Source organism: Heterodontus francisci, chromosome 16 (genome assembly GCF_036365525.1).
Source record: "Heterodontus francisci isolate sHetFra1 chromosome 16, sHetFra1.hap1, whole genome shotgun sequence".
Lineage (NCBI taxonomy): Eukaryota > Metazoa > Chordata > Chondrichthyes > Heterodontiformes > Heterodontidae > Heterodontus > Heterodontus francisci.
Window position 1 is genome coordinate 94,977,553 of NC_090386.1, and position 26,563 is coordinate 95,004,115.

The 26,563-nt window shown below is 44.9% G+C and overlaps 1 protein-coding gene across 1 annotated transcript in view; it reads left to right on the top strand.

Moving 5' to 3' along the window:
- The window catches only part of angpt4 (angiopoietin 4), a 183,147-nt gene that overhangs the window by 116,042 nt on the left and 40,542 nt on the right, over positions 1-26,563 (top strand). Inside the window, exons 3-4 of the mRNA XM_068048649.1 lie at positions 8,375-8,496; positions 14,473-14,705. Coding sequence (XP_067904750.1) covers positions 8,375-8,496; positions 14,473-14,705 — 355 coding nt within the window. The remainder of the gene's footprint in view (positions 1-8,374; positions 8,497-14,472; positions 14,706-26,563) is intronic.

Here is a 26,563-nt window from a genome sequence, read left to right on the forward strand (position 1 = left end):
TTTTCCATAGCTGAACCTGGTTCAGTTCAAGAGCTGTCCAGTTAGTCACACTCCTCTGCTCTTAGGGCTTCACAGCCCTGCAAATATTTCCTTTTCAGTATTTATCCAATTCCGTTTTGAAAGTTGCTATTGAATCTGCTTCCACCATGATTCCATGAATGTTTGTAAAGCGTGGAAGAAATATGCCGACTGCTTTGCAGAGAGTGGGTGTTGACCTGTGTCCCAGGAATGATCAGCACCTTCAGGAGAGGAAGAAAATTCAGAGAAAAGAGGCAATCTTTCCATTTTAAAATAAACACAGTGTCTGATGAGGAAGATCATCTATTCCTGATGTTACAACAAAGACTGCAATTGAAAAGAACTTCATTGGTTGCAAAGTGCTTTGGGATGTCTTAAGGATGTGAAAGGGGCAATAGAAATGTAAATTCTGTCAAGTCTTTCTTTTTAGTGGAATAATTGTGATAATTCATACCCTGCCATTAAACAGAGATAAAGATGTGAGCCCAAACGTTGAAGTCAGGATCATTATATTAACTACCCCAACAAATGCCTGCCCCTCTCCCTGGCTGAAATGCACTATGAGAGAACCTCAATATAGACACAGGAACATGTCAGCAAGTGTAGAGAACAGTCAGGACTGGATTGGAATAACTGACAGCAATCTCACAGGAGAGATCTGGGATCAATTAGAATAGGTGACAAAATCCAACAGTCATAATTATTAGATGGCATCGAATATCCTAGTATTGTGTGAATATAAATTGAATCTTGAAGGTTCATCATGCAGAGGGAATTGGATATCTGGGAGCCATCTCAAGGGCCAAATCCTATCCAGACAATTCCACTTGTGGGGGAGTCCAAAACTAGGAGTCAGAAGCATAAGATAGTCCCTAATAAATCCAATAGGGAATTCGGGAGAAATGTTGTTACTCAGATTAGTTTATCAATTATCTCCCCCTTCTGTCTTAAATATCTTTATATCATTGTTGATCCCCTCTTCTAATGTGATGCCCACTAAATTAGTCTCCCTGGTAAATACCGAGGCAAAATAATTGTTTCATATTTCTGCCATTTCGCTTTCATTATCATATGTATCCCTTAGTGACCTTATCCCTATCCTGATATTTCTGTTGTCATTTATGTGCCTATAGAATACCTTATTTTTTCTTTTTATAATTTAATTTTTTCTTTGACAATTTAATTTTGTAGTTTCTCTTTGCCTTCCTAATTGTTTTCTTTTGACTGCACTGACCATTCGGTATTCCCTTTTGTCATCTGTCCTTTGTTGTCTCTGTTTTGTTTCAACTTTGTCCTTACTTCTTTCTTCATCCATGGTGTTTCATTACTGGCTAGTTTGTTCCAGTTTTTTTAGTGGGATAGATTTCTCCTGGACTCTATTCATCAGCATTTGAAATGTTTCCCACTGATGTTCTATTTCTTTGTTCGTCTGTAAGTTTTTCCAGTTTATTTCCCCTAGTTCCATTTTCACCCCCTTAAAGTCAGTCTTTTTTTCCACTTTATTACTTTGATCCTTGTCTTACTCATATCCTTCTTAATCTTAAAACATATTCTGCTGTGAGAGACAGAGCTTAAAGTGTTTTATTAAGTGTATTCTATTGCCAGAGATCAGATCACAGCCCTGACTGTACTCCAGGCTCTGCATTATTTTTTATTGACTCTATTCCAAATCCCTTTGATCTGTTTTATTCCCCTGACAATGCTCATGGTGCAGGAGCGAGGTTCATGGAGATGGAACAGCACTGGCTGAACTGCAGTAGGTGCTGTGGTAGGGGCAGTGCATGCTGGTAAGTTCCTGTGTTGGAGGATTAACAGTCACAATATAATCACCACAAACTCTATGTGATCCTGGCAGTCAGTACAGGGTACAAATAACACAGAAATCCACAGAGTAAAACCTCCCAACTCAGCAAATGTACCATACAGCTCAAAGGAAAGAGCTTGCATTTAGATAGAATGATTGGCACCAGAGACTGTGAGGCCAAGACAATCTGTCGAGATTGCTCCTCTTGCAGGATGTGGGAGGTGAGGGTCACCACTGGTGTCCCTGCTGACTTCACCTGTGAGAAGTGCACCCAACTCCAGCTCCTCACAGATCGCGTTAGGGAACTGGAGCTGGAGCTGGATGAACTTCGGATCATTCAGGATGCTGAGGGGGTGATAGCGAGCAGTTATAGGGAAGTAGTGACACCTAAGTTACAGGATAAAGGTAGCTGGGTGACCGTCAGGGGAGGGAAAGGGAATAGGCGCACAGTGCAGGGATCCCCTGTGGCCGTTCCCCTCAATAATACGTATACCGTTTTGGATACGGTTGGGTGGGGGGACCTACCAGAGGAAAGCCACAGTGGCCAGGTCTCTGGCACTGAGCCTGGCCCAGTGGCTCAGAAGGGAAGGGGGGAGAATAGGAGAGCGATAGTGATAGGAGATTCAATGGTTAGAGGAACAGACAGGAGATTCTGTGGTCGCGAACGAGACTCCCAGATGGTATGTTGCCTCCCGGGTGCCAGGGTCAGGGATGTCTCGGATCGAGTCCACAGGATTCTTAAGGGGGAGGGGGAGCAGCCAGAGGTCGTGGTACATATCGGTACCAATGGCATAGCTAGGAAAAGGGAGGAGGACCTGAAAAGCGAATATAGGGAGTTAGGTTGGAAGCTGAAAGGCAGGACGAGCAGAGTAGTAATCTCAGGATTGATACCGGTGCCACGTGCTAGTGAGGCTAGAAACAGGGAGCGAGTGCAGCTGAACACATGGCTACAGAACTGGTGTAGGAGGGAGGGATTCAGATGTGTGGATCATTGGGATACCTTCTGGGGAAGGTGGGACCTGTACAAGAAGGACGGGTTGCATCTGAACTGGAGGGGCACCAATATCCTGGGCGGGAGGTTTGCTAGAGCTCTTCGGGAGGGTTTAAACTAGTTTGGCAGGGGGATGGGAACCGGAGCCACGGACCAGTGGATGGGGTAGCTGTTGAACAGGCAGATACTGAGTGCAGAGAGTCTGTGAGGAAGGTTAGACAATTGACACGACAAAGTTGCAGCCAGTATGATGGGTTGAAGTGTGTCTATTTTAACACAAGAAGTGTCAGAAATAAGGGTGATGAACTTAGAGCATGGATCAGTACTTGGAGCTACGATGTTGTGGCCATTACGGAGACTTGGATATCACAGGGGCAGGAATGGATGTTGGATGTTCCGGGGTTTAGATGTTTCAAAAGGAATAGGGAGGGAGGTAAAAGAGGTGGGGGAGTGGCATTGTTAATCAGGGATAGTATCACAGCTGCAGAAAGGGAGGTCGTCGAGGAGGGTTTGTCTACTGAGTCATTATGGGTGGAAGTCAGATACAGGAAAGGAGCAGTCACTTTGTTGGGAGTTTTCTATAGACCCCCCAATAGCAACAGAGACACGGAGGAACAGATTGGGAGGCAGATTTTGGAAAGGTGCAGAAGTAACAGGGTTGTTGTCATGGGTGACTTCAACTTCCCTAATATTGATTGGAACCTCCTTAGTGCAAATAGTTTGGATGGAGCAGTTTTTGTCAGGTGTGTCCAGGAAGGTTTCTTGACTCAATATGTAGATAGGCCGACTAGAGGGGAGACTATGTTGGACTTGGTGCTTGGCAACGAACCAGGCCAGGTGGCAGATCTCTCGGTGGGAGAGCATTTCGGTGATAGTGATCACAACTCCCTGACCTTTACTATAGTCATGGAGAGGGACAAGAGCAGACGGGATGGGAAAATATTTAATTGGGGGATTACAATGCTATTAGGCAGGAACTGGGGAGCATAAATTGGGAACAGATGTTCTCAGGGAAATGCACGACAGAAATGTGGAGGTTGTTTAGGGAGCACTTGCTGCGACTGCTGGATAGGTTTGTCCCGATGAGGCAAGGAAGGGATGGTAGGGTGAAGCTTGGATGACAAGAGATGTGGAACAGCTAGTCAAGAGGAAGAAGGAAGCTTACTTAAGGTTGAGGAAGCAAGGATCAGACAGGGCTCTAGAGGGTTACAAGGTAGCCAGGAAGGAACTGAAGAATGGACTTAGGAGAGCTAGAAGGGGACATGAAAAAGTCTTGGCGGGTAGGATTAAGGAAAATCCCAAGGCGTTCTACACTTATGTGAGGAACAAGAGGATGGCCAGAGTGAGGGTAGGGCCGATCAGGGATAGTGGAGGGAACTTGTGCCTGGAGTCGGAGGAGGTAGGGGAGGTCCTAAATGAATACTTTGCTTCAGTATTCACTAGTGAGAGGGACCTGGTCGTTTGTGAGGACAGTGTGGAACAGGCTGATATGCTCGAACAGGTTGCGGTTAAGAGGGAGGATGTGCTGGAAATTTTGAATGATATGAGGACAGATAAGTCCCCAGGGCCAGACGCGATATACCCAAGGATATTACGGGAAGCGAGGGAAGAGATTGCTGCACCTTTGGCGATGATCTTTGCGTCCTCACTGTCCACTGGAGTAGTACCGGATGATTGGAGGGTGGCAAATGTTGTTCCCTTGTTCAAGAAAGGGAATAGGAATAACCCTGGGAATTATAGACCAGTCAGTTTTACGTCGGTAGTGGGCAAATTATTGGAGAGGACTCTGAGAGACAGGATTTATGACTATTTGGAAAAGCATGGTTTGATTAGAGACAGTCAGCATGGCTTTGTGAGGGGCAGGTCATGCCTCACAAGCCTTATTGAATTCTTTGAAGATGTGACAAAACACATTGATGAAGGAAGAGCAGTGGATGTGGTGTATATGGATTTTAGCAAGGCGTTTGATAAGGTTCCCCATGGTAGGCTCATTCAGAAAGTAAGGAGGCATGGGATTCAGGGAAAGTTGGCTGTCTGGATACAAAATTGGCTGGCCCATAGAAGTCAGAGGGTGTTAGTAGATGGAAAGTATTCAGCATGGAGCTCGGTGACCAGTGGTGTTCCACAGGGATCTGTTCTGGGACCTCTGCTCTTTGTGATTTTTATAAATGACTTGGATGAGGAAGTGGAAGGCTGGGTTAGCAAGTTTGCCGATGACACGAAGGTTGCTGGAGTTGTGGATAGTGTGGAAGGCTGTTGTAGGTTGTAACGGGACATTGACAGGATGTAGAGTTGGGCTGAGAAGTGGCAGATGGAGTTCAACCTGGAAAAGTGTGAAGTGATTCATTTTGGAAGGTCGAATTTGAATGCGCAATACAGGCTTAAAGACAGGATTCTTGGTAGTGTGGAGGAACAGAGGGATCTTGGGGTCCATGTCCATAGATCGCTCAAAGTTGCCACCCAAGTTGATAGGGTTGTTAAGAAGCCGTATGGTGTGTTGGCTTTCATTAACAGGGGGGTTGAGTTTAAGAGCCGCGAGGTTATGCTGCAGCTCTATAAGGCCCTGGTTCGACCACACTTGGAATATTGTGTTCAGTTCTGGTCGCCTCATTATAGGAAGGATGTGGAGGCTTTAGAGAGGGTGCAGAGGAGATTTACCAGGATGCTGCTTGGACTGGAGGGCATGTCCTACGAAGAAAGATTGAGGGAGCTAGGGCTTTTCTCATTGGAGCGAAGAAGGATGAGAGGTGACTTGATAGAGGGGTACAAGATGATGAGAGGCATAAATAGAGTGGATAGTCAGAGATTTTTTCCCAGGGTGGAAAGGGCCATCACCAGGGGGTATAATTTTAAGGTGATTGGAGGAAGGTTTCGGGGAGATGTCAGAGGTAGGTTCTTTACACAGAGAGTGGTGGGTGCTTGGAATGCGCTGCCAGCGGTGGTAGTAGAAGCAGATACATTAGGGTCATTTAAGCGACTCTTGGATAGGTACATGGATGATAGTAGAATGAAGGGTAGGTAGTTACTTAGATCTTAGGTTAGGTTAAAGGTTCGGCACAACATCGTGGGCCGAAGGGCCTGTACTGTGCTATGTTCTATGTTCTATGTTCTATGTTGACTTGGAACTATATCACTCTTGCTTTACTGTCGCTGGGTCCTGGAACTCCCTCCCTAACAGCACTGTGGGTGTACCTACCTCACATGGACTGCAGTGGTTCAAAAAGACAGCTCACCACCACCTTCTCAAGGGATGGGCAACAAATACTGGCCCAGCCAGCGACACTCACATTCCAAGAAAGAATAAAAACAAAGCTGGGACTGTTCTGCTTAGAGAACAGAAGGTTGAGAGGAGATTTGATAGAGCATTTCAAAATCACGAGAGGTCTAGACAGAGTGGATATAGAGAAACTGTTCCCATTGGCAGAGGGGTCAAGAGCCAGAGGGCACAGCTTTAACATGATTGGCAAAAGAGTGAAAGGCGATATGAGAAAGCTTTTTTTGATGCAGTGGTTGGTTAGGATCTGGAATGCACCGCCTGAGAGTGTGGTGGAGGCACATTCGACTGTGGCTTTCAAAAGAAAATTGGATAAACCCTCCTCCCACCACACCCCTGCTCTGCTGTATTAGCTACCATTTGATTTAAAGAAAGACTTGCATTTATAGAACACTTTTCATGACATCCCAAAGTGCTTTACAGCCAATAAAATACTTTTGAAGTGTAGTCACTGTCATAATATAGGAAAGGCAGCAGCCAATTTGCACACAGCAAGCTCCCACAAACAGCAATGAGATAACAACCTGATAATCTGCTTGTTAGTGACATTGACTGGGGGATAAATACCAGCCCAGAACACCAGGATAACTCCCCTGCTCTTCTTCCTGATATTGATGTTTATACCCACCTGAGATTCCAGATGGGGCCTCCAACAGTGCAGCACTCCCTCAGTATGAGTGGCAGCCTAGATTTTAGTGCCCAAGTCTCTGGAGAGGAACTTGAACCTCTGGCTTCAAGGTGAGAATGCTACTAACGTGTATTCCAATGCTGGGTTCCAGGGATGGTTTGTTAGAATGCATCATTTCCCCATTCAGGTAGGGGTCAGACTCAAGCCCAAGTGAGAAGATGGACCCTGTGCCAACGCTTTGCAGAGGACCCATTAAAGAAAAGGAAACTTCTATTGTTCAAAAACTTGCATTTATATAGCACCTTTAATGTAGTAAAACTTCTCCCTCCATAACATTGCTCATCTCGGCCCCTCGGCACCTGCCTCAGCCCATCTGCTGCTGAAACCCTCATCCGTGCCTCTGTTACCATTAGATTCATTATTCCGATGTTCTCCCGTTGGCTCCTACTTTGCACCTTCCGGAAAGTTGAGCTCATCCAAAACTCTGCCCAATCGTGAATCTAACTGAATCATCCTTCCAATTGGACAGGATAGGGTGAGAGGGAGAAGGTTTAAAGGGGATCAAAGGGGTAAATTTTTCACACAAAGAATAGTGGGTATCTGGAATGAGCTGCCAGAGGAGGTGGTGGAGGCAGGAACAGTAGCGACATTTAAGAGGCATCTGGACAAGTACTTGAATGAGCAAGGCATAGAGGGATATGGAATTAATTGAGGCAGGTGGGATTAGTATAGATAGGCATTATTGTCGGCATGGACGCGGTGGGCTGAAGGGCCTGTTTCTATGCTGTACGACTCTATGACTCTAAAGTGAAGATCAGCATGATTGGGGGAGGGGGAAAGGATGAACAGATTGTTAGTTGAAGCACACTGGCTGGATTTAGTGCTGACAGCAGGTGGCCCACCGCCAGGCCTGAAAGCGAGGGGGGGGGTGGCAGTCGGGGGGGGGGGGGGGGGGTGGGCGGCTGTCGGGGGGAACCCAGGGCCGCATGTCAGGCTGCTGCGTGAGTGGCCGTCCCTATTCAGAACAGCCACCCACCCCCAAGAGCCGCCGGCACCAATCAGAAGGCGGCAGCTCAGCAGCCTCAGTAGCGCCACCAGGAGCAGTGGTCACTGCTGGGGCTGCACCTGGAGGAGGAGGGCACATTGATGGACATGCACCCTCACAACCAGGTAAGTGAGGTCTGGGCGTGCCAGGGCCACTCAGGCAGGCCTGGCGACTCTGGGGGAAGTGGTGGTTGGTGAGGGTAGGTGGCACTGTTGCCGTGGGGGCAGCCATTTCCACTGGGGGGAGGGACAAAGAGTGCCCAGAAAGGAGGACACCTCCCGGACCCTGGCAGGAGGTAGCCAGGGTTTACCTGGTGGTCTCTCCAAGCAGTGAAGGGCCCCCTGCCATTGGTTAATTGCCCGCGGGGGCAGGAAGAGGCTCTTAATTGGCCACTTAAGTGGCTCAATTGAATCCTGAGCAGGAGGGCCATCCATCACCTTTCCCATCACTGGGAAGCTGGCACGACAGCAGGAGGATGATGGGGACTCCACCTGACACCTTCCTGTGCATCTTGCCAGCCTTCCCACCTCCCAGCCCGTCCCCAAGGACGGGTAAAATCCAGCCCAATGTGTTCACAGGAAGTTAACTCACAAACTGTATCATTTGTTTCACAGGTTTTAAACCAGACATCAAGAATTGAAATTCAACTGTTGGAAAATTCACTCTCCACGAACAAGCTGGAGAAACAGCTGATGCTGCAAACCAACGAGATCAGCAAAATACAGGAGAGGAATTGGTAAGGCCCCCTGCTCCCGGCTCGTGACTGTTTTTCAGCCACGCCACATGCAAGTTGAGAACCCAGTTTTTTGTTGTAATGAGAGGTCCTGTACTGATGAGGTGTGCTGGAGAATGTGAAAACCCACAGCCGGGTTAAGTCCAAAGCCTTTGCAGAAAAGGACAGAATCTCCCGCACCCTGTACATCACCAAGAAAAGATACCAGCGAGGAAGTCCATAATTCTCAAACCCAACATTCAATCTAACTGTCCCTTGAACAATTCCAGAATATTGCCTCCTCCCTCCTACCTAAAAAGAAAGAGCTTGCATTTCTATAGAGCTTTTGCAATCTCAAGATGTTCCAAAGTGCTTTACAGCCTTTATGAAGACTCTATGAAGTCAGAGTCATTACAGCACAGGAGGCCATTCAGCCCATTGTGTCCATGCCAGCTCTCTGTAGAGCAATCCAGTCAGTCCCATTCCCCCGCTGTATACACGTAGCCCTGCAAGTTTATTTCTCTCAAGTGCCCATCCAATTTCCTTTTAAAATCATTCATCATCTCTGCTTCCACCACCCACGTAGGCAGTGAGTTCCAGGTCATTACCACTCGCTGCGTAAAAATGTTCTTCCTCACATTCCCCCCGCATCTCTTACCCAAAACCTTCAATCTGTATCCCCTAGACCTTGAACCATCAGTTAATGGAAATAGCTTTTCTTTGTCAACCTTATCTAAGCCTGTCAGAATCTTGTACACCTTGATCAAATCTCCCATCAATCTCCTTTGCTCCAAGGAGAACAACCCCAGCATCTCCAACCTAACCTTGTAGCTAAAATTCCTCATCCCTGGAACTATTCTGGTAAATCTCCTCTGCACCCTCTCAAAGACCTTCACATGATTCCTAACATGTGGTGAGCAGAACTGAATGCAATACTCTAGCTGTGGCCTAAGCAGAACTTTATAAAGGTTCAGTATAACTTCTCTGCTTTTGTATTCAATACTTTATTTATGAAGCCCAATATTCCATATGCTTTGCTAACCACTCTCTCAATATGTCCTGCCACCTTCAAAGATTGATGCACATGAACTCCCAGGTCCCTCTGCTCCTGCACACTCTTTAGAACTGTGCTATTAAGTCTATATTGAATCACCCTATCCCTTCTACCAAAATGCATCACCTTCTCTGTATTAAATTCCATCTGCCACTTGTCTGCCCATTCTGCTAGTCTATCTGTGTCCTGTTGCAGCCAATTGGTATCATCCTCACTATCTACCGCACCACCAAATTTTGTATCATCAGCAAATTTTGAAATGTTATTCTGTATTCCAATATCCAAGTCATTTATAGATATCAAAAAAGCTGTGGTCCTAGCACTGACCCTTGGGGAACACCACTGTCTATCATCCTCCAGTACTTTTTTATTATTTGTTCATGGGATGTGGGCATCACTGGCTAGGCCAGCATTTAGATTAGATTAGAGAGAGATACAGCACTGAAACAGGCCCTTCGGCCCACCGAGTCTGTGCCGAACATCAACCACCCATTTATACTAATCCTACACTAATCCCATATTCCTACCAAACATCCCCACCTGTCCCTATATTTCCCTACCACCTACCTACACTAGTGACAATTTATAATGGCCAATTTACCTATCAACCTGCAAGTCTTTTGGCTTGTGGGAGGAAACCGGAGCACCCGGAGAAAACCCACGCAGACACAGGGAGAATTTGCAAACTCCACACAGGCAGTACCTGGAATCGAACCCGGGTCCCTGGAGCTGTGAGGCTGCGGTGCTAACCACTGCGCCACTGTGCCGCCCTATTTATTGCCCATCAGATTACTCTTGAGAAGGTGGTGGTGAGCTGCCTTCTTGAACCGCTGCAGTCCATGCGGGGTAGGTACACCCACAGTGCTGTTAGGAAGGGAGTTCCAGGATTTTGACCCAGCGACAGTGGAGGAACGGTGATATAGTTCCAAGTCAGGATGTTGTGTGTGGAGGGGAACTTACAGGTGATGGTGTTTCTATACATCTGTTGCCCTTGTTCTTCTAGTATAGTCAGTGTTGTAATGTAGGAAAACACAGCAGCCATGGGACTGCTCACAGCAGCATCCTGGGGAATAAGCTTCAATTCCTGGAGACTCCAGGACAATCCTGGAGGGTTGGCAACCCTGCACACACACTGTGTGTTGTTAACATTACCTGGGAAACTAGTTGGCAATAGTCCATTCACAGGCACAGGACAGCTCAAGCTCTTGTTGCTGGTGAGATATCCTGTTTCAACTGTGGTGTGCAGAGCGTCTTTCAAATATTAGCACAGCTTTAAAATTAAACTCACTCCCGCCCCCAGCTGCCAGTGACTAGGTGATAGTTCACGTCTGTATTATTTCATTCTAGCAGTCCTGTAAATCATTAGCCAGGCAGGGAGTGAAAGTATCCTTCAGGACTCACTGAGTTAAAATAACCATTAGTTAAACAAACACCAACAAATTCAAACATATAGCGCAAGGGGCCAGACCATAATACCAAGCATCAGATCAAGACTCGGATCCAGTGATTGCTTTTACTTGTTGAGGCAATAAAGACTGCAGAGTGCTAAATGATATGAAGCTGCAAAGTTGCCATACTACAGCTAAATTGAGATTATTTTGACTTGTTCTAGTTAATCTCTCTCATAAGAACTTGCCCTGAATTTCTCATTCTCCTTTACTAGATATACTGGGCTGGATTTCTAACAGTTCATTTGCACACAGCAAGCTCCCATGAATAGCAATGTGATAATGAACAAATAATCTGGTTTTTAAGTGGCTTTGGTTGAGGCATGAATATTGTAACATTCTCTTGCTCTGAAACAGTGCCATGGGATTTTTATGCCCAACTGAGAGGACAGATGGGGCCTCAGTTTAAAAACAGCACCTCCTGAATGCTGTACTGGGAGTGTCAGCCAAGATTTTGTGCATAAGTCTCTGAGTGGACTTAAACCCACAACCTTCTATCTCAGAGGCTAGAGCGCAACCCATGGAGCCACAGTGAGAGCAGTACCCTATGTAAAGACCTCAGGAATCAAGTTACAGAACCAAAGCAGTTAAATGGAGGGAAGATACTAATCAGCCATGATCTAACTGAATGGCAGAACAGGCTCAAGGGGCTGAATGGCCTCCTTCTGTTCAAATTGCAAGAGTCACCAGCATAGAATTTCACAGAACGTAAAGGTGAGGGAGTGATGGGCAGGAGGATTCCCTCATCTATGGCTGTAACCTCAGTGGAAGCTCTAAGGAATTGGCCATTTCTCCTGAGTTCCCAACAGTGGGAGATGGAAAGAACTCTCAAGAAAGATTCCCTGGTGTCCGTGTTCAGGTGGAAGAGATGGGAAGATAGGGAGGGAAAGAGTGACTGAAGTAAGAGGCTGAGAGGCAGCACTTGGGTTGAACCATGTCCTTGTTTCCGAGACTTTTGCTGCTGACACCTTCAGGCTGGCAATCCTTGACCTGAAGCCAAACCGACTCCCACAGCCAGGTAGTCTGGACTTAGCTAAGCCTCTACCTGCACACAATGAGGCCGATTTTAACTCTGTCTATTTGAATGCGTTTTGAATGAGTTAAAATCGGGTCTACCTCTATGTCTCCACATTAATCGAACACCAAGCAAGTTGCCCACTGAAAGAATGGAGTTCTCATATTCACATTAAAAGCTGCTTCACTCTTAAAAAAATCTTGTGCTTTGGTGTGATTGAGATTTTTCTGAGGTCCCTTTCATGAAGATTGTCAGATCATCTCCCCGTTTGTCGAAGGTTTTATTGGGGAGTTGTATCACTGCCATTTCTCAGCTTGACCTTTCACTGAGTTCCTTGTGTAGGGAGAGTGAAGTGTAAAATGTGTTGATGCTGTATGTGGGAGTGAATGTGAGTGTTGCTGTTTACGAGTACATGTGTGTGCCCATGTATCTGTATGTGTGTATTTGAATGGGTGTGTGTGTGTTTTTGTGAGTGTTCTTGAATGTGACTGTATTTGGGTGTGTGTGTGGGGGTGTCTTGAGGAGGGTGTCCCTCAGTTGGTCAGGGCTGTATGTGTATATTCGTTCTAATCATGTTGGCCTCGGTCTTGACCAGCTGGCTTTTCCTGATTTTGACCTGAATTCTACATCTGTAAAGCAATGTGTCCCTGCCTTGCATATTCACAGAACCTTTTGTGCCTTGTTTGATGTGAAAACTCTGAGTACAATGAGGCTTGTAACAAACAAGGGTCAAAATGATTCAATTTGTACTTCATCTGATAAGATCTTATGAAGTCAGTTGAGTTCCAGGGGGAAAGTGAAAACCTATCCATCATCTCGGCATGCATGAACCCTCTTCACATTTTAATGTTCTTAAATGGCTGCCAGAGCAGTACAGATCAATCTGAGGAGTGGAAGAGAAAGGGGTTTGATTAATGAGGTAGCTGTGGGTGCGACTGTCCTGGGGCAAGTTGTCAGACCCCATTAACCAGAATCGCAGCCAAGTTAACACAGGGAGTTGTACATTCCCAAAGATTGTGGGCTCATGATTTGAATCACTGATCTGATAGGAGGCTGAAACATTTGTGTGTAGACTCAGACCCAATGTCTGTCATAAAGTGCAGGGGAGGGTTTAGTAGGTACAATGGGACAGACACGATCAAGCTGGTCATATCGTAGAATGATCCAACACAGAAGGAGGCCATTTGGCCCATCGTGCCTGTGCTGGCTCTTTCAAAGAGCTATCAAATTAGTCCCACTGCCCCTCCTATTTCCCCATAGCCCTGTAAACTTTGCACTTCAAGTATTTATCCAATTCCTTTGGAAAATTACTATTGAATCTACTTCCACTGCCCTGTCAGGCAGTGCATTCCAGGTCACAACAACTCGCTGCATTTTAAAAAAATCCTTCATCTCCCCTCTGGTTCTTTTGCCAATTCTCTTAAATCTGTGTCTTCTGATTAGGAGCTCTTCTGCCAGTGGAAACTGCTTCTCCCTTTTTACTCCGTCTAAACCCTCATTATTTTGAACATAAGAAGTAGGAGCTGGAGTAGGCCATTCAGCCCCTCAAACCTGCACTGTCATTCAATAAGATCATGGCTGATTTTTTTTACCTCAACTGCACTTTCCTGCTCTATCCCCACATCCCTTTAATTCCCTTCATACCCAAAAAAATCCATTGATCTCAGCCTTAAATAATTCTGAATGACTGAGTATCCACAGAATTCCAAACATTCACAACCCTCTCAATCCTAAATAGCTGACCCCTTATTCTGAGACTATGTCTAATTCTAAACTGTCCAGCCCAGGAAACAGTCTCTCAGCATTTACCCTGTCAAGCCATCTAAGAATCTAATATATCAATGAACACTTCCATTAAATCTCCCCTTAACCTTCGGAGAATGCCTTAAAAAAAACATAGATTCTAATTGAAAGATCTCACTGATTGCTGCACCTATACCATTACTCTGAAACCATGGGTTTATCTTGATGTTTCACTTGTCTCCACCCCCCGGCAGGAAATCAAACAATGACGGGAAATGATGTCACATGATCTGTGCTATTTCTTGCTTTTCTATCTCACTGAGACTACTCTGCATTCCACTCAAGACTTTGTAATGGAACTGTACACTTTAACATGTAACAAATCTGCTGAGTCTTCATTATTACAAAGGAACGGTTTCAAGCTTTTCTTAATGGGCTCAATGTAGCAAGAGCCTTACTCAGTATCTAACCCGTGCTATACCTGCCCTGTGAATAGGGCCGTGTAGAGGGAGCATTACTCAGGACCTATGGTGCTGCATGTTGTGAAGAGACTCAAACAGTTTCTACATTTACTAAGAACATTTCAATTTATTCTAAAATACATATTTAATGTCAAATTTATTAGATATTTCCCTGCTTCTTCCCATCATTAAAGTTGAATGTATATTAAATATACAAATGTGGTTGAATCTCCAAAGCCTCTGGGGTTCAGTTTAAACAGGTGATTGTAACTGCTTCAGTCTTTTAGAGAGGAAGGTCTCTGACATCGAGGCCAAGCACCGGACTGAGCTGGGGTCCATCAGGAAAGAGAAAGAGTTGCTCCAGCAGCTGGTCGCCCACCAGATAAACACCATCAGGGAGTTGGAGAAACGCCTGCACACGGCCAGCAGCAACAACAGCAGCCTACAGCTCCAGCAGGTTCAGCTGGTCGAGACAGTCCGCCGACTCATCAACCTGGTCTCCCAGGGCAAAGGTAAGGGGCGGGGAGGCAGGAGTCATGTGCGAAGCATGAGGTGGCGTTATTGTCTTGCAATTTATCCTTGAGTTCTCTTGCGATCTATCAGACATTTAAAAACCTAAGAAATCGGAGCTGGAGTCGGCCGTTCCACTCTTTGAGCCTGCTCCACCATTCAATAAGATCATGGCTGATCATCCACCTCAACTCCACTTTCCCACACTATCCCCATACCCCCTAATTCCCTTAGTGTCAAAAATCTATTGATCTCTGTCTTGAATATACTCAATGACTGAGCTTCCACAGCCCTCTAGGGTAGAGAATTTCAAAGATTCACAACCTTCTGAATGAAGGAAATTTCTCCTCATCTCAGTTCCAAATAGACAGATGCTCCATAACAATAGCACTGAGAGACTTTAAGAGGACACCCTCTAGAGCTTTAAAATTGCCTTAAAGAATTAACTCCCCTATATATAGTGGCGTGTATGTCCTCAGACGTCCCAAAGTGCTTCACATCCCATTAAATACTTTCAAGATGTAGCCATTGCTGCAACATAGGAAACGTGGCAGCCTATTTGTGCACAGCAAGACCCCACTAAGGCAATGAGATAAATGTGCACATAGTGAGCAGTGCAGTGGTTAGCACTGCAGCTTCACAGCTCTAGCGACCTGGGTTCAGTTCTGGGTACTGCCTGTGTGAAGTTTGCAAGTTCTCCCTGTGACTGTGTGGTTTTCCACTGGGTGCTCTGGTTTCCTCCCACAGCCAAAGACTTGCAGGTTGATAGGTAAATTGCCCCTAGTGTAGGTAGGTGGTAGGAGTATTGTGGGGATGTGGTAGGGACTATGGGATTCATGTAGGATTAGTATAAATGGGTGGTTGATGGTCAGCACAGACTTGGTGGGCTGAAGGGCCTGTTTCAGTGCTGTATCTCTCTATGACGATTAAAAAAAGAAACTGTATTTCTATAGCACCTTTCACCCCCTCAGGACATCCCAAAGCACTTCACAGCCAATGAAGCTTAGTCACTGTTGTAATGTAGGAAATGCAGCAGCCAATTTGTGCACAGCAGGATCCCACAAACAGCAATGAGACAAGATAATTTTTTTTGTGACATTTGTTGAGGGATAAATATTGGTTAGAATGACGGGGAGAACTCCCCTGCTCTTCTTCCAAATGAGATTTTTTGTATGTCCACCTGAGAGTAGGCGGAGCCTCAGTTTAATGTTAAAGATGGAATGCAGCTTTGCTTGTTCAAAAAAAACACAACAAGGGACTCGTTGGGGTATTGTGTATAGTCAGTTGCTGTAAAAAGAGTACAATAGAGAAAGACCTGGGCAAGACTCAGGTTCAATATCCCAAAATAGACCCAATATTCAATAAAATGTTCACTCTGTGATTTCACGCACTGAAAACCTGACCTAACTGCCTGCCCGAGCTTCTTCCCCTCAGGCTGACAGTCAGTAAACAATGGAGTCCTTTGTTTCTTTTATTGAATGTTTAGAGCCAGTTTTTTGGTCTCAAATCTTTCTAACTCTTAACTCCTTCCTTTCCCACTGCTCATAGTCTCCCAATGAGAGAACAGGCGAGGGGAAATCTCTGCACAATCCTATCGCTAATACTGCTTCACAAATGGATATTGAGGATGGGCGCTTAACCGACAAGCGAAGTCAGTGACCCTTTGTCTAGTACAATGGGGTCACGGCTGTGAACTGATTTAATATATTCTACCAGTATCTCCTTCACATGGTATCCTAAACATGGCCCTTGGTTTACCCTCAGCTGCTCTCAGCCATTGGGACACTTCAATTGGCCTCAGTACCCTTGGAAAAGAGAGAAGATCCCAGCCTGAAAGTGCAGATTTCTGGGTACCTGGACAGGACAGGATCTACATACTTTAGAATCATAGGATAGAAATCAGAGAAGGTTTAAGGCACAGAAAGAGGCCACTTGGTCCATCATGTCTGTGCCGGCTGAAAAACAATCCACCCATTCTAATCCCACCTTCCAGCATTTGGTCCATAGCCCTGCAGATTACAGCACTTGAGGTGCATATCCAGACTCCTTTTGAATGAGTTGAGGGTCTCTGCCTCAACTACTCTTTCAGGCAGTGAGTTCCAGACCTCCACCACCCTGTGGGTGAAAAATATTTCCTCAAATCCCCTCTAATTTTTCCACTAATCACTTTAAACTTCTGCCTCCTAGTCACTGACCTCTCTGCTAAGGTGAATAGGCCCTTCACCTCCACTCTATCTGAGCCCCTCAAAATTTTGTACATTTCAATCAGATCTCCCCTCAGTTCCAAGGAGAACACCCCCAGCCTATCCAATCTTTCCTCATAGCTGCATTTTTCCAGTCCTGGCAACATCCCATCTGGTTCACTAGTGTCCATTAGGGAAGGAAATCTGCCGTTCTTACCTGGTCTGGCTTACATGTGACTCCAGACCCACAGCAATGTGGTTGACTCTGAAGTGCCCTCTGAAATGGTCTAGCAAGCCACTCAGTCCAAAGGCAATTAGGGATGGGCAATAAATGCTGCCTAGGCAGCGATGCCCACATCCCATGAACGAATAAAAAAAACAGCCTCATAAATCTCCTCTGTACCCTCTCTAGTGCAATTCCATCCTTTCTGTAATGAGGTGACCAGAACTGCACACAGTACTCAAGTTGTGGCCTAACCAATGATTTCTATAGTTCCAGCATAACCTCCCTGCTCTTGTATTCTATACTATACCTCGGCTAATAAAGGAAAGGATTCCAAATGTCTTCTTAACCACCTTATCGACCTGTCCTGCTACCTTCAGGGATCTGTGGACATTCACTCCAAGGTCCCTCACTTCCTCCACACTTCTCAGTATTTTCCCATTAATCATGTATTCCTTTGCCTTGATTGACCTCCCCAAATGAATCACCTCACACTTCTGCAAGTTGAATTCCATTTGCCACTTTTCTGCCCATCTGACCAGACCATCAATATCTTCCTGCAGCCTACATCTATCCTTCTCGCTATCTACTACACGGCCAATCTTTGTGTTGTCTGCAAACTTCTTGATCATGCCCTCTACATTTACATCCAAATCATTAATATATACCACAAAAAGCAGGGACCCAGTACTGAGCCCTGCGGAATGCCGCTAGAAACAGCCCTCCAGTCGCAAAAACACTCGTCAACAATTACCCTTTGTTTCCTGCCACTGAGCCAATTTTGTATCCACCTTGCTGCATTTCCCTGGAAACCATGGGATTTTATTTTTTTAATCAGTCTGCCATGTGGGACCTTGTCAAAAGTCTTGCTAAAATCCATGTAGACCACATCAACTGCATTACCCTCATCTATCTTCCTTGTTACTTCTTCAAAAAATTCGATCAAGTTGGTCAAATAAGATCTTTCCTTAACAAATCCATGCTGACTATCCTTGATTAACCTGTCTCTCAGAATAGATTCCAATAATTTGCACATTACTGAGCTTAGATTGACTTGGCTTGTGATTATTCGGTCAATCCTTCGCTCCCCTTTTAAACTGAGGTACAATGTTAGCAATTCTCCCATCTTCCGACACCACACCTGTATCCAGTGAGGACTGGAAAATGACACTCCACATAGAAAAATCAATCAGCGTTTCTGCTTTTGGTCATCATCCAGCAACCTCTACTAGAAAGTGGCCTTATGTGAAAACAGAATAGAATCATAGAATGATATAGAACAGAAGGAGGCCATTCGATCCATCCTGCCTGTACCAGCTCTTTGAAAGAGCTATCCAATTAGTCTCACTCCCCCTGCTCTTTCCCCATAACCCTGCAAAATTTCCATTTTAAGTACTTAACCAATTCTTTTTTGAAAGTCACTATTAAATTTTCTTCCACCACCTTTTCAGGCAGCACATTCCAGATCATAACAACTCACTGTAAAAAATTGTCATGTCAGTTCTGATTCTTTTATCTATCACAATAAATCTGTATCCTCTGGTTCCCGCCACTGGAAGCAGTTTCTCCATATCTGCTCTATCAGAATGCTTCATCATTTTGGACACCTCTATTCAATTTCCCCTTAATCATCTCTGCTCTGAGAACAATCCCAGCTTCTCCAGCCTCCTACGTAACTGAAGTCCCACATCTCTGGTACCATTCTAGTAAATCTCCTCTATACACTCTCTAAGACTCTGATACCCTTCCTGTATAGTAGTGGTGTTACTGGACCAGTAATCCAGGGATCATGGGTTCAAATCCCGTCATGATGGTTTAAGAATTTGAATTCAATTTCGAAAAGTCTGGAATTAAAAAGCTGTCTCAGTAAAAGCTGGACTATAAAGCTGTTGGATTGTCATGTAAACCCAACTGGTTCACTAATGTCCATTACCTAGTCTGGGCCTACCAGACTATATGACTCCAGACCCACACCAACATGGTTGACTCTCAGTGCTTTCTGAAGTGACCTAGCAAGCCCCTCGATTGTCTCCTTCTTAGGCAGTTCCTCAGGACTGAGGCTGACTTGCTTCCACTCCTGTCCAGTGCATTCTAACATGGCTAATGAATCCAATGTGTGAGCTACAGACTCTAGCATCTGTGGGGAAGGTGGTGTTTGAAGAGTTGGATAGGTGAGTTACTTGGCGGGTTGTGCGCTCCTTCCACTGCCTGGACTTGGCTTCCACATGCTCCCATCGAAATCTCATGAGGTGCTTGGTACCTTCCCGAATACACCTTCTCCACTTTGAGCGGTTGAGGGGCAGGGACTCCCCTGAGTCGGTGGGTATGTTGGATTTCTCCTGGGATGCTTTGAGAATCTCCCTAAAGCATTTCCTCTGTCCTCCTGGGAGTTTTTTGCTGTGGTGAAGCTCAGAGTAGAGCAGTTGCTTCAGGAACCTGGTGTCAGGCATGTGGGTGACGTGGCCGCCCAGTGAAGCTGGTTTCAGGTAATTAGCACTTGATGCTGGGAATGTTGGCTTGGGGGAGGACGCTGACATTAGACTGCCTATCCTGCCAACGAAGAGACAGTGTTGGTGGTATTTCTCCAGTGCCTTGAGGTGCCTGCTGTAGTTTGTCCAAGTCTCCAAAGCATATCGGAGCACAGGGATCACTGCTGCCCAGTACACCATGACCTTAGTCCCAGGTTTGAGCTCCTGGTCCTTGAATACTCTCTTCATCAGTCAACCAAAGATTGGGCTGGCACATTGAAGCCAGTGGTGGATTTTGTCATCTATGTCTGCTTTGTTGGTCCCCATTTCCCAGGGTCTCACCATGGATTCTGATCGACGGAGGATGATGTTGTGCTGTGGGAGTGGGTTGGAAAAGGACTTTCGTTTTCCAGAAGTTTAAAATAAGGCTCATCCTCTCATAGGCTTCAGTGAAGGAGACAACGATGACTTGGAGCTCAGTCTCTGAGTGTATCAAACAGAAGGCCCACCACCAACGTCTCAGGGCAACTAGGGATGGGCAAAGAATACTGGCTTTACCAATGACACCCACAATTTGAATTAATTAAAGAGTGAGGATGAGGACAGGAGCTAACTCCAGGATAATGGCTTCTCTGATCAAACAACCAACAGCTGTTTAAGCTGATGAATGAAAAATGGCCAGTTGAAGATGAGATACTGAAGAGTATCCGGACTCTACAGAGCTGACTCAGCTTCAGCAGAGAAGAGAAATTTGGAATTTCAATATAGATCAATGTGCCATGTTAAAGTTTTGTAGGATGAATAAGGAGGCCACATATTGTTTGGATAATAAGAGCCAAAAAGAGGTTGCGGGGGCAAAGGGGCCTAGGGGTACAGATTCACAAGTCACTAAAATTGGCGATGCAGGTTAATAAGACCATTAAGAAAGGGAACCTTTCACTGGGGTTCATTTCTAAAGGATAGAATTGAAAAGCAGAGGCATTACGTTAAAGTTGTATTGAGCATTGGTTTGACCACACCTGAGGGACTGTGAACAGTTCGGGTCTCCGTATTACAAAAAGGATACAGAGACAGTGGAGAAGGTGGGGAAAGGTTTCACAAAGATGAAGATACACTTATCAGGAAAGGCTGGGATTCTTTAATCCAGACAAGAGACGGCTGAGGGATTTTTAAGATTATGAAGGGTTTTGAGAGGGTAGACATAGAGAAAATGTTTCCACTAAGAGGGAAGACCAAATCAAGAGACCATAATATAAGATAATTACTAATAAATCCAATGGGGAATTCAGGAGAAATGTCTTTATCCAGAGAGTGGTGAGAATGTGGAACTCGCTACCACAGGGAGTGGTTGAGGTGAATAACATACATGCATTTAATGGGAAGCTAGATAAACACATGAGGGAGAAAGGAAAAGAAAGATATGTTGATGGGCTGAGATGAAGAGGGGTGGGGGGAGGCTGATGTGGAGCATAAACACCAGCATCGACCAGTTGGGCCGAATGGTGTAGTCTCGATGTAGCTCTATGTAAATTTCTTCCTAGCTGCTCATTACAGCCTATAATCCTGTACACTCTACCTCCTTCACAGATCAATACACTGGTGTGCCACAGGATACTGCAAACATTCCAGGCTGGCATCACATCCCACCTTCTGTCAGGAGAGCATAGAGTGTAAATGTGTTGTATAAAACGCTGTAAGACTGTGTTCTACCAAAAATGGAGCTGAAACTCTTGCTATTTATTTCTGAGCAAGAATGTTTAATCTAGTCAGGGGTCAAGTCCCAAGATGCACTCAGTGTGTATCTTAGGGTTTGGCTCAAGAAAGAAATTTCATTAGAAATAATTCCTAAGCAACAATTGCAAGATAAATAGCAATGGGCCAGAGTATATAAACTTCAACAGCTTGTATTTATTACCAAGACGCTCAGCCCTAGATTCCTGACATGATGCATTATCTTATCTAAGTCATCGTTATAAACCAACCTTGACTTTCAGCAGCTGCGGTGCAGGCTCCTCATGCAAGTTGGCTCTGGGAGCCTGTCTGTTAGGCTGGCATGATAGGTGGCAGGAAGTATTTAGTCCTGTGGGCCAGGCTTGATGGACCAGCTATTTTTTTCCTGTGCATCTTTTTTGTATGATCATATAAAGGCTCAACATAGAAATGAGAAAATTGTCTGTTGTGTTTCCTAGTGTACAGAGCTTTGGGACATGCTGAGGCTATACAAAAGCAAGTTCTCCCTTTTCTTTACCCGGTCTGGCCTACACTTGACTTCAATCCCACCCTAGATGCTTGACTCTCGATATTCTCCATCAAAGGGGGCCATTCAGTTGTAGCAACAATAGGCCCACAACTGCCTTCCCAGGCCAAAAAATGCAGCCTGTCAGTGTTGTTCACATCTCAAGAATAAATGAAAAAGAAGATCCCATGTAACAAATCAAAATTTGCGGTTGACAAAAAACATGGAATTATTGTGAACTGCGAGGAGGATAGCGCTAAACTTCAAGAGGACATAGACAGGTTGCTGGAATGGGCGGACAAGTGGCAAATGAAATTTAATGCCGAAAAGTGTGAAGTGATTCATTTGGATAGAAAGAACAAGGAGAGACAATATAAAATAAAGGATACAATTCTAAAGGGGGTGAAGGAGTCGAGGCACCTGGAGGTATATGTGCACAAATCATTGAAGGTTGCAAGGCAGATTGAGAAAGTGATTAATAAAGCATATGGGATCCTGGGCTTTATAAAGAGGGGCATAGAGTACGAAACAAGGAAATTATGATAAACCTGTACAAAACACTGGTTTGTCCTCAACTGGAGTATTGTGTTCAGTTCTGGGCACCACACATTCAGAAGCATGTTAAGGCATTAGAGAGGGTGCAGAAAAGATTCCCGAGAATGGTTCCAGGGATGAGGAACTTCAGTTACGTGGATAGGTTGGAGAAATTGGGATTGTTCTCCTTGGAGAAGAAAAGATTAAGAGGAGATTTGATAGAGGTGTTCAAAATCATGAGGGGTCCGGACAGAGTAGATAGAGAGAAACTGTTCCCATTGGCCAAAGGATCAAGAACCAGAGGACATCGATTTAAGGTGACTGGCGAAAGAAGCAACAGCGACATGAGGAAAATCTTTTTCACGTAGCGAGTGTTTAGGATCTGGAATGCACTACCTGAGAGTGTGGTGGAGGCAAGTTCAGTGAGTGTTTAGGATCTGGAATGCACTGCCTGAGAGTGTGGTGGAGGCAAGTTCAGTGAGTGTTTAGGATCTGGAATGCACTGTCTGAGAGTGTGGTGGAAGCAGGTTCAGTGAGTGTTTAGGATCTGGAATGCACTGTCTGAGAGTGTGGTGGAGGCAAGTTCAGTGAGTGTTTAGGATCTGGAATGCACTGTCTGAGAGTGTGGTGGAAGCAGGTTCAGTGAGTGTTTAGGATCTGGAATGCACTGCCTGAGAGTGTGGTGGAGGCAAGTTCAGTGAGTGTTTAGGATCTGGAATGCACTGTCTGAGAGTGTGGTGGAAGCAGGTTCAGTGAGTGTTTAGGATCTGGAATGCACTGCCTGAGAGTGTGGTGGAGGCAAGTTCAGTGAGTGTTTAGGATCTGGAATGCACTGTCTGAGAGTGTGGTGGAGGCAGGTTCAGTGAGTGTTTAGGATCTGGAATGCACTGCCTGAGAGTGTGGTGGAGGCAGGTTCAGTGAGTGTTTAGGATCTGGAATGCACAGTCTGAGAGTGTGGTGGAGGCAGGTTCAGTGAGTGTTTAGGATCTGGAATGCACTGTCTGAGAGTGTGGTGGAGGCAGGTTCAATCGAGGCTTTCAAAAGAGAATTGGATAATTATCTGAAAATAAAGATTTTGCAGGGCTACAGAGAAAAGGCGGTGGGAGTGGGACTAGGTGAGTTGCCCTTGCAGAGAGCTGACACGAGAACGATGGGCTGAATGGCCTCCTTCTGTGCTGTAACCATTCTATGATCTACTGTACCTTGTAACATGTTGGCCAAAGGGAGCTAAAGGAAATTGAGAACACTGCTAATTCAAATGCTGCAGCTATTCCCAAGTACATAAATTAGAAAGTGCATGTTCCTGTTTCTAGTTATGTGAAGTTATTGGCCCAACGGCTGTCAGCACTGGTTAAATAATTCACTTGGAGGAAACTGTTTTGACAAATTACACTTATCAATATGCTCTTCTCCTCTAATGATGCATTGATCAATGAAGCTTTCACCCCAAGCATTTTATTAGATGATTCATGTGATTAGCATCCCAGGAAATATGAAACTATTTGCTCTTTACCAACTGCATCATCCAAAAGGTGCAAAACATTCAAGGTGCCAGTAACATGGGTGCCAACTGCAGTGAAAAATTTCTATAGCGCCTTCCACCACTTCAGGATGTCGCAAAGTGCTTTACAACCAATGAAGTACTTGTGAAGTGTAGTCACTGTTGTAATGTAGGAAACACAGCAGCCAATTTGCACACAGCAAGATCCCACAAACAGCAATGAGATTACTGACCCGATCATCTGTTTTAGTGATGTTGATTGAGAGATAGATACTGAATAAATACTAGCCTGGACACCGGGGAGAATTCCCCTGCTCTTCTTTGAAATAGTGCCAGGGATGTGGGAGTCAAAATCAGACAGGACACCGTAAGCTTTCCCCAGACTCCAATTATCTCTTAAGCTACTATTGGTGGCTCCAAATTTGGAAATGGACGAGTCACGATACCATTTCCGTCTCACCTTCATGTAACACTCCCTGCTGTCTCCAAGTGCTGTCTCAGAGCTATGTGAGTGATGGGTCTGTCAGTTGTTTGTCCGCAGCCAGCTGCTAGAAAGCTTTAGGGAATTTCAGTGCCGTGTATATCTGATAACTCTGACTCACTAAGGGTGCTGCTTGTTACGATCATTGACCTCTAACTAGTAGACTTTGCGTATAGACTGTTAGCGCGTGCGAATGAGTCAGGGATGGGGGAGGAGAAATGGCTCTTGCTCCAGAAACCAGTTGAAATACCTCAAACGCTTATTGAATACATAGGGGTAGAAATTAGTCAGGGGGGGTAACAATGACCAACTGGCGATGATGGCCTGTTCCCCAAGTAAGCCTTAAAAACATAGGAACTCGAGGAGGCCATTTAGCCCCAGCCTGTTCCGCCATTCAATGTGACCTAACTCCATATACCTGCCTTTGCCCCATGTCCCTTAATACCTTTGGATAACAAAAATTTATCAATCTCAGATTTTAAATTAACAATCGATCTAACATCAACTACAGATTGAAGAGTTCCAAAACTCTACCATCCTTTTTGTGTGGAAATATTTCCTAATTTCACTCCTGAAAGGACTAGCTCTAATTTGTAAACTCTACCCCCTAGTCCTAGACTCCCCAGCCAGGAGAAATAGTTTTTCCCAATCTACCCTACCGTTCCCATTAAAATCTTGAACACTTCATACTGGCCTCAGACAATTTTCAAGTATGTAAGTCAGCTGACTAAAGTAGGTGTTAGGCACCTTTTATATGCTAATGAGGGATCTAACTCCTGTTTTAGGGCCTGTCTGAAAAATTGGGATACCCTGAGTGGAGCAGGCAGTTCCGAAGAAGGGTCACTGACCCGAAACATTAACTCTGCTTCTCTCTCCACAGATGCTGCCAGACCTGCTGAGTATTTCCAGCATTTCTTGTTTTTATTTCAGATTTCCAGCATCCGCAGTATTTTGCTTTTATCTTCATTACCTGACTGGACAACACCTGTCAGTTAAGTTGCCTTCTTCCCCTGTTATGATTATAAATAATAAATGAGGGTTAAAAGAACATGAAAAATAAAACACAATTTTTTTAATGTTCCTGAAATATTTAAACGTTGCCTAGATCTAAACCTAATTTCAGGCCCTCTTGCTTGGGTCATGGGCTGTCATCCCCAGGTGAATTTCCTCACCAGCAGAGTTGGTTCTCTGGTGACAAGATCTCTGAGAAATCCATTATCGATACAATAAGAAGTGTTTTCTACTTCAGTCTGGATTGAATCTGGATTGAATTGATTTGAGGAAAGATTTGTTAGGCTGGGGTTGTTTTCTTTGGAACAGAGAAGGCTGAAGGGAGACTTAATTGAGGTGTATAAAATTATGAGTGGATGGGAAGGACCTATTTCCCTTAGCAGAGAGGTCAATAACCAGGGGGCATAGAATTAAAGTAATTGGTGGAAGGATTAGAGGGGGGTTTGAGGAGTAATTTTTTCACCAGACGGTGGTGGGGATCTGGAACTCACTGCCTGAAAGGGTGATAGAGGCAGAAACACTCGCTGCATTGAAAAAACACTTGGATATGAACTTGAAGTGCTGTAACTTACAGGGCCGTGGACCCAGAGATGGAAGGTGGAATTAGGTTGGATAACTCTTTCGTGGTCAGCACAGACACAATGTGCATAAATTTTCTATCTTTCTGTGAATCACTGGCTAGACAGTTTAGAATTATGTGTCATCATTATTATCTGTTGTTTGCTACTTCATCTAAACATAGAATTCCTTGATAAATTACTTCAGCATTTCAACTACTCAAATTGAACACCACAAAATGTTCTTAAGGTTTATCACTTGGCCTTCAAAGCATTGGGGGAACTCATTCTTGTCAGACAAGAGGTTGAGACAACAGAAGAGAAAAGAAAGAATCAAATGTAAAATGTGACCAAATGTTTGGCATTGTCACAGGGTGAATGGTAATGAAATTGGATTCACAGCTTAGGTTCACTATAAAAATACCTCCAATTTGAGCTCTCCCACAGGTCAACTTGGCATGTGTTACCCTGGGAAATTGGTTTAATGCATTTGTTAAGTAGAGGGTAGGAGATTGACGGACTCTTGGAGTTCTCTCTGTTTCCAGCCGCTTGTTTAGAGATTTTTGATACACGCTCAGGGATTTATTAACATCTCAAATTTCCAGGGCTGGCTGAAAAGTCCACACCATTTCCCTCTGCTCCAAATCTGTGCTTTGGAGAGATGGA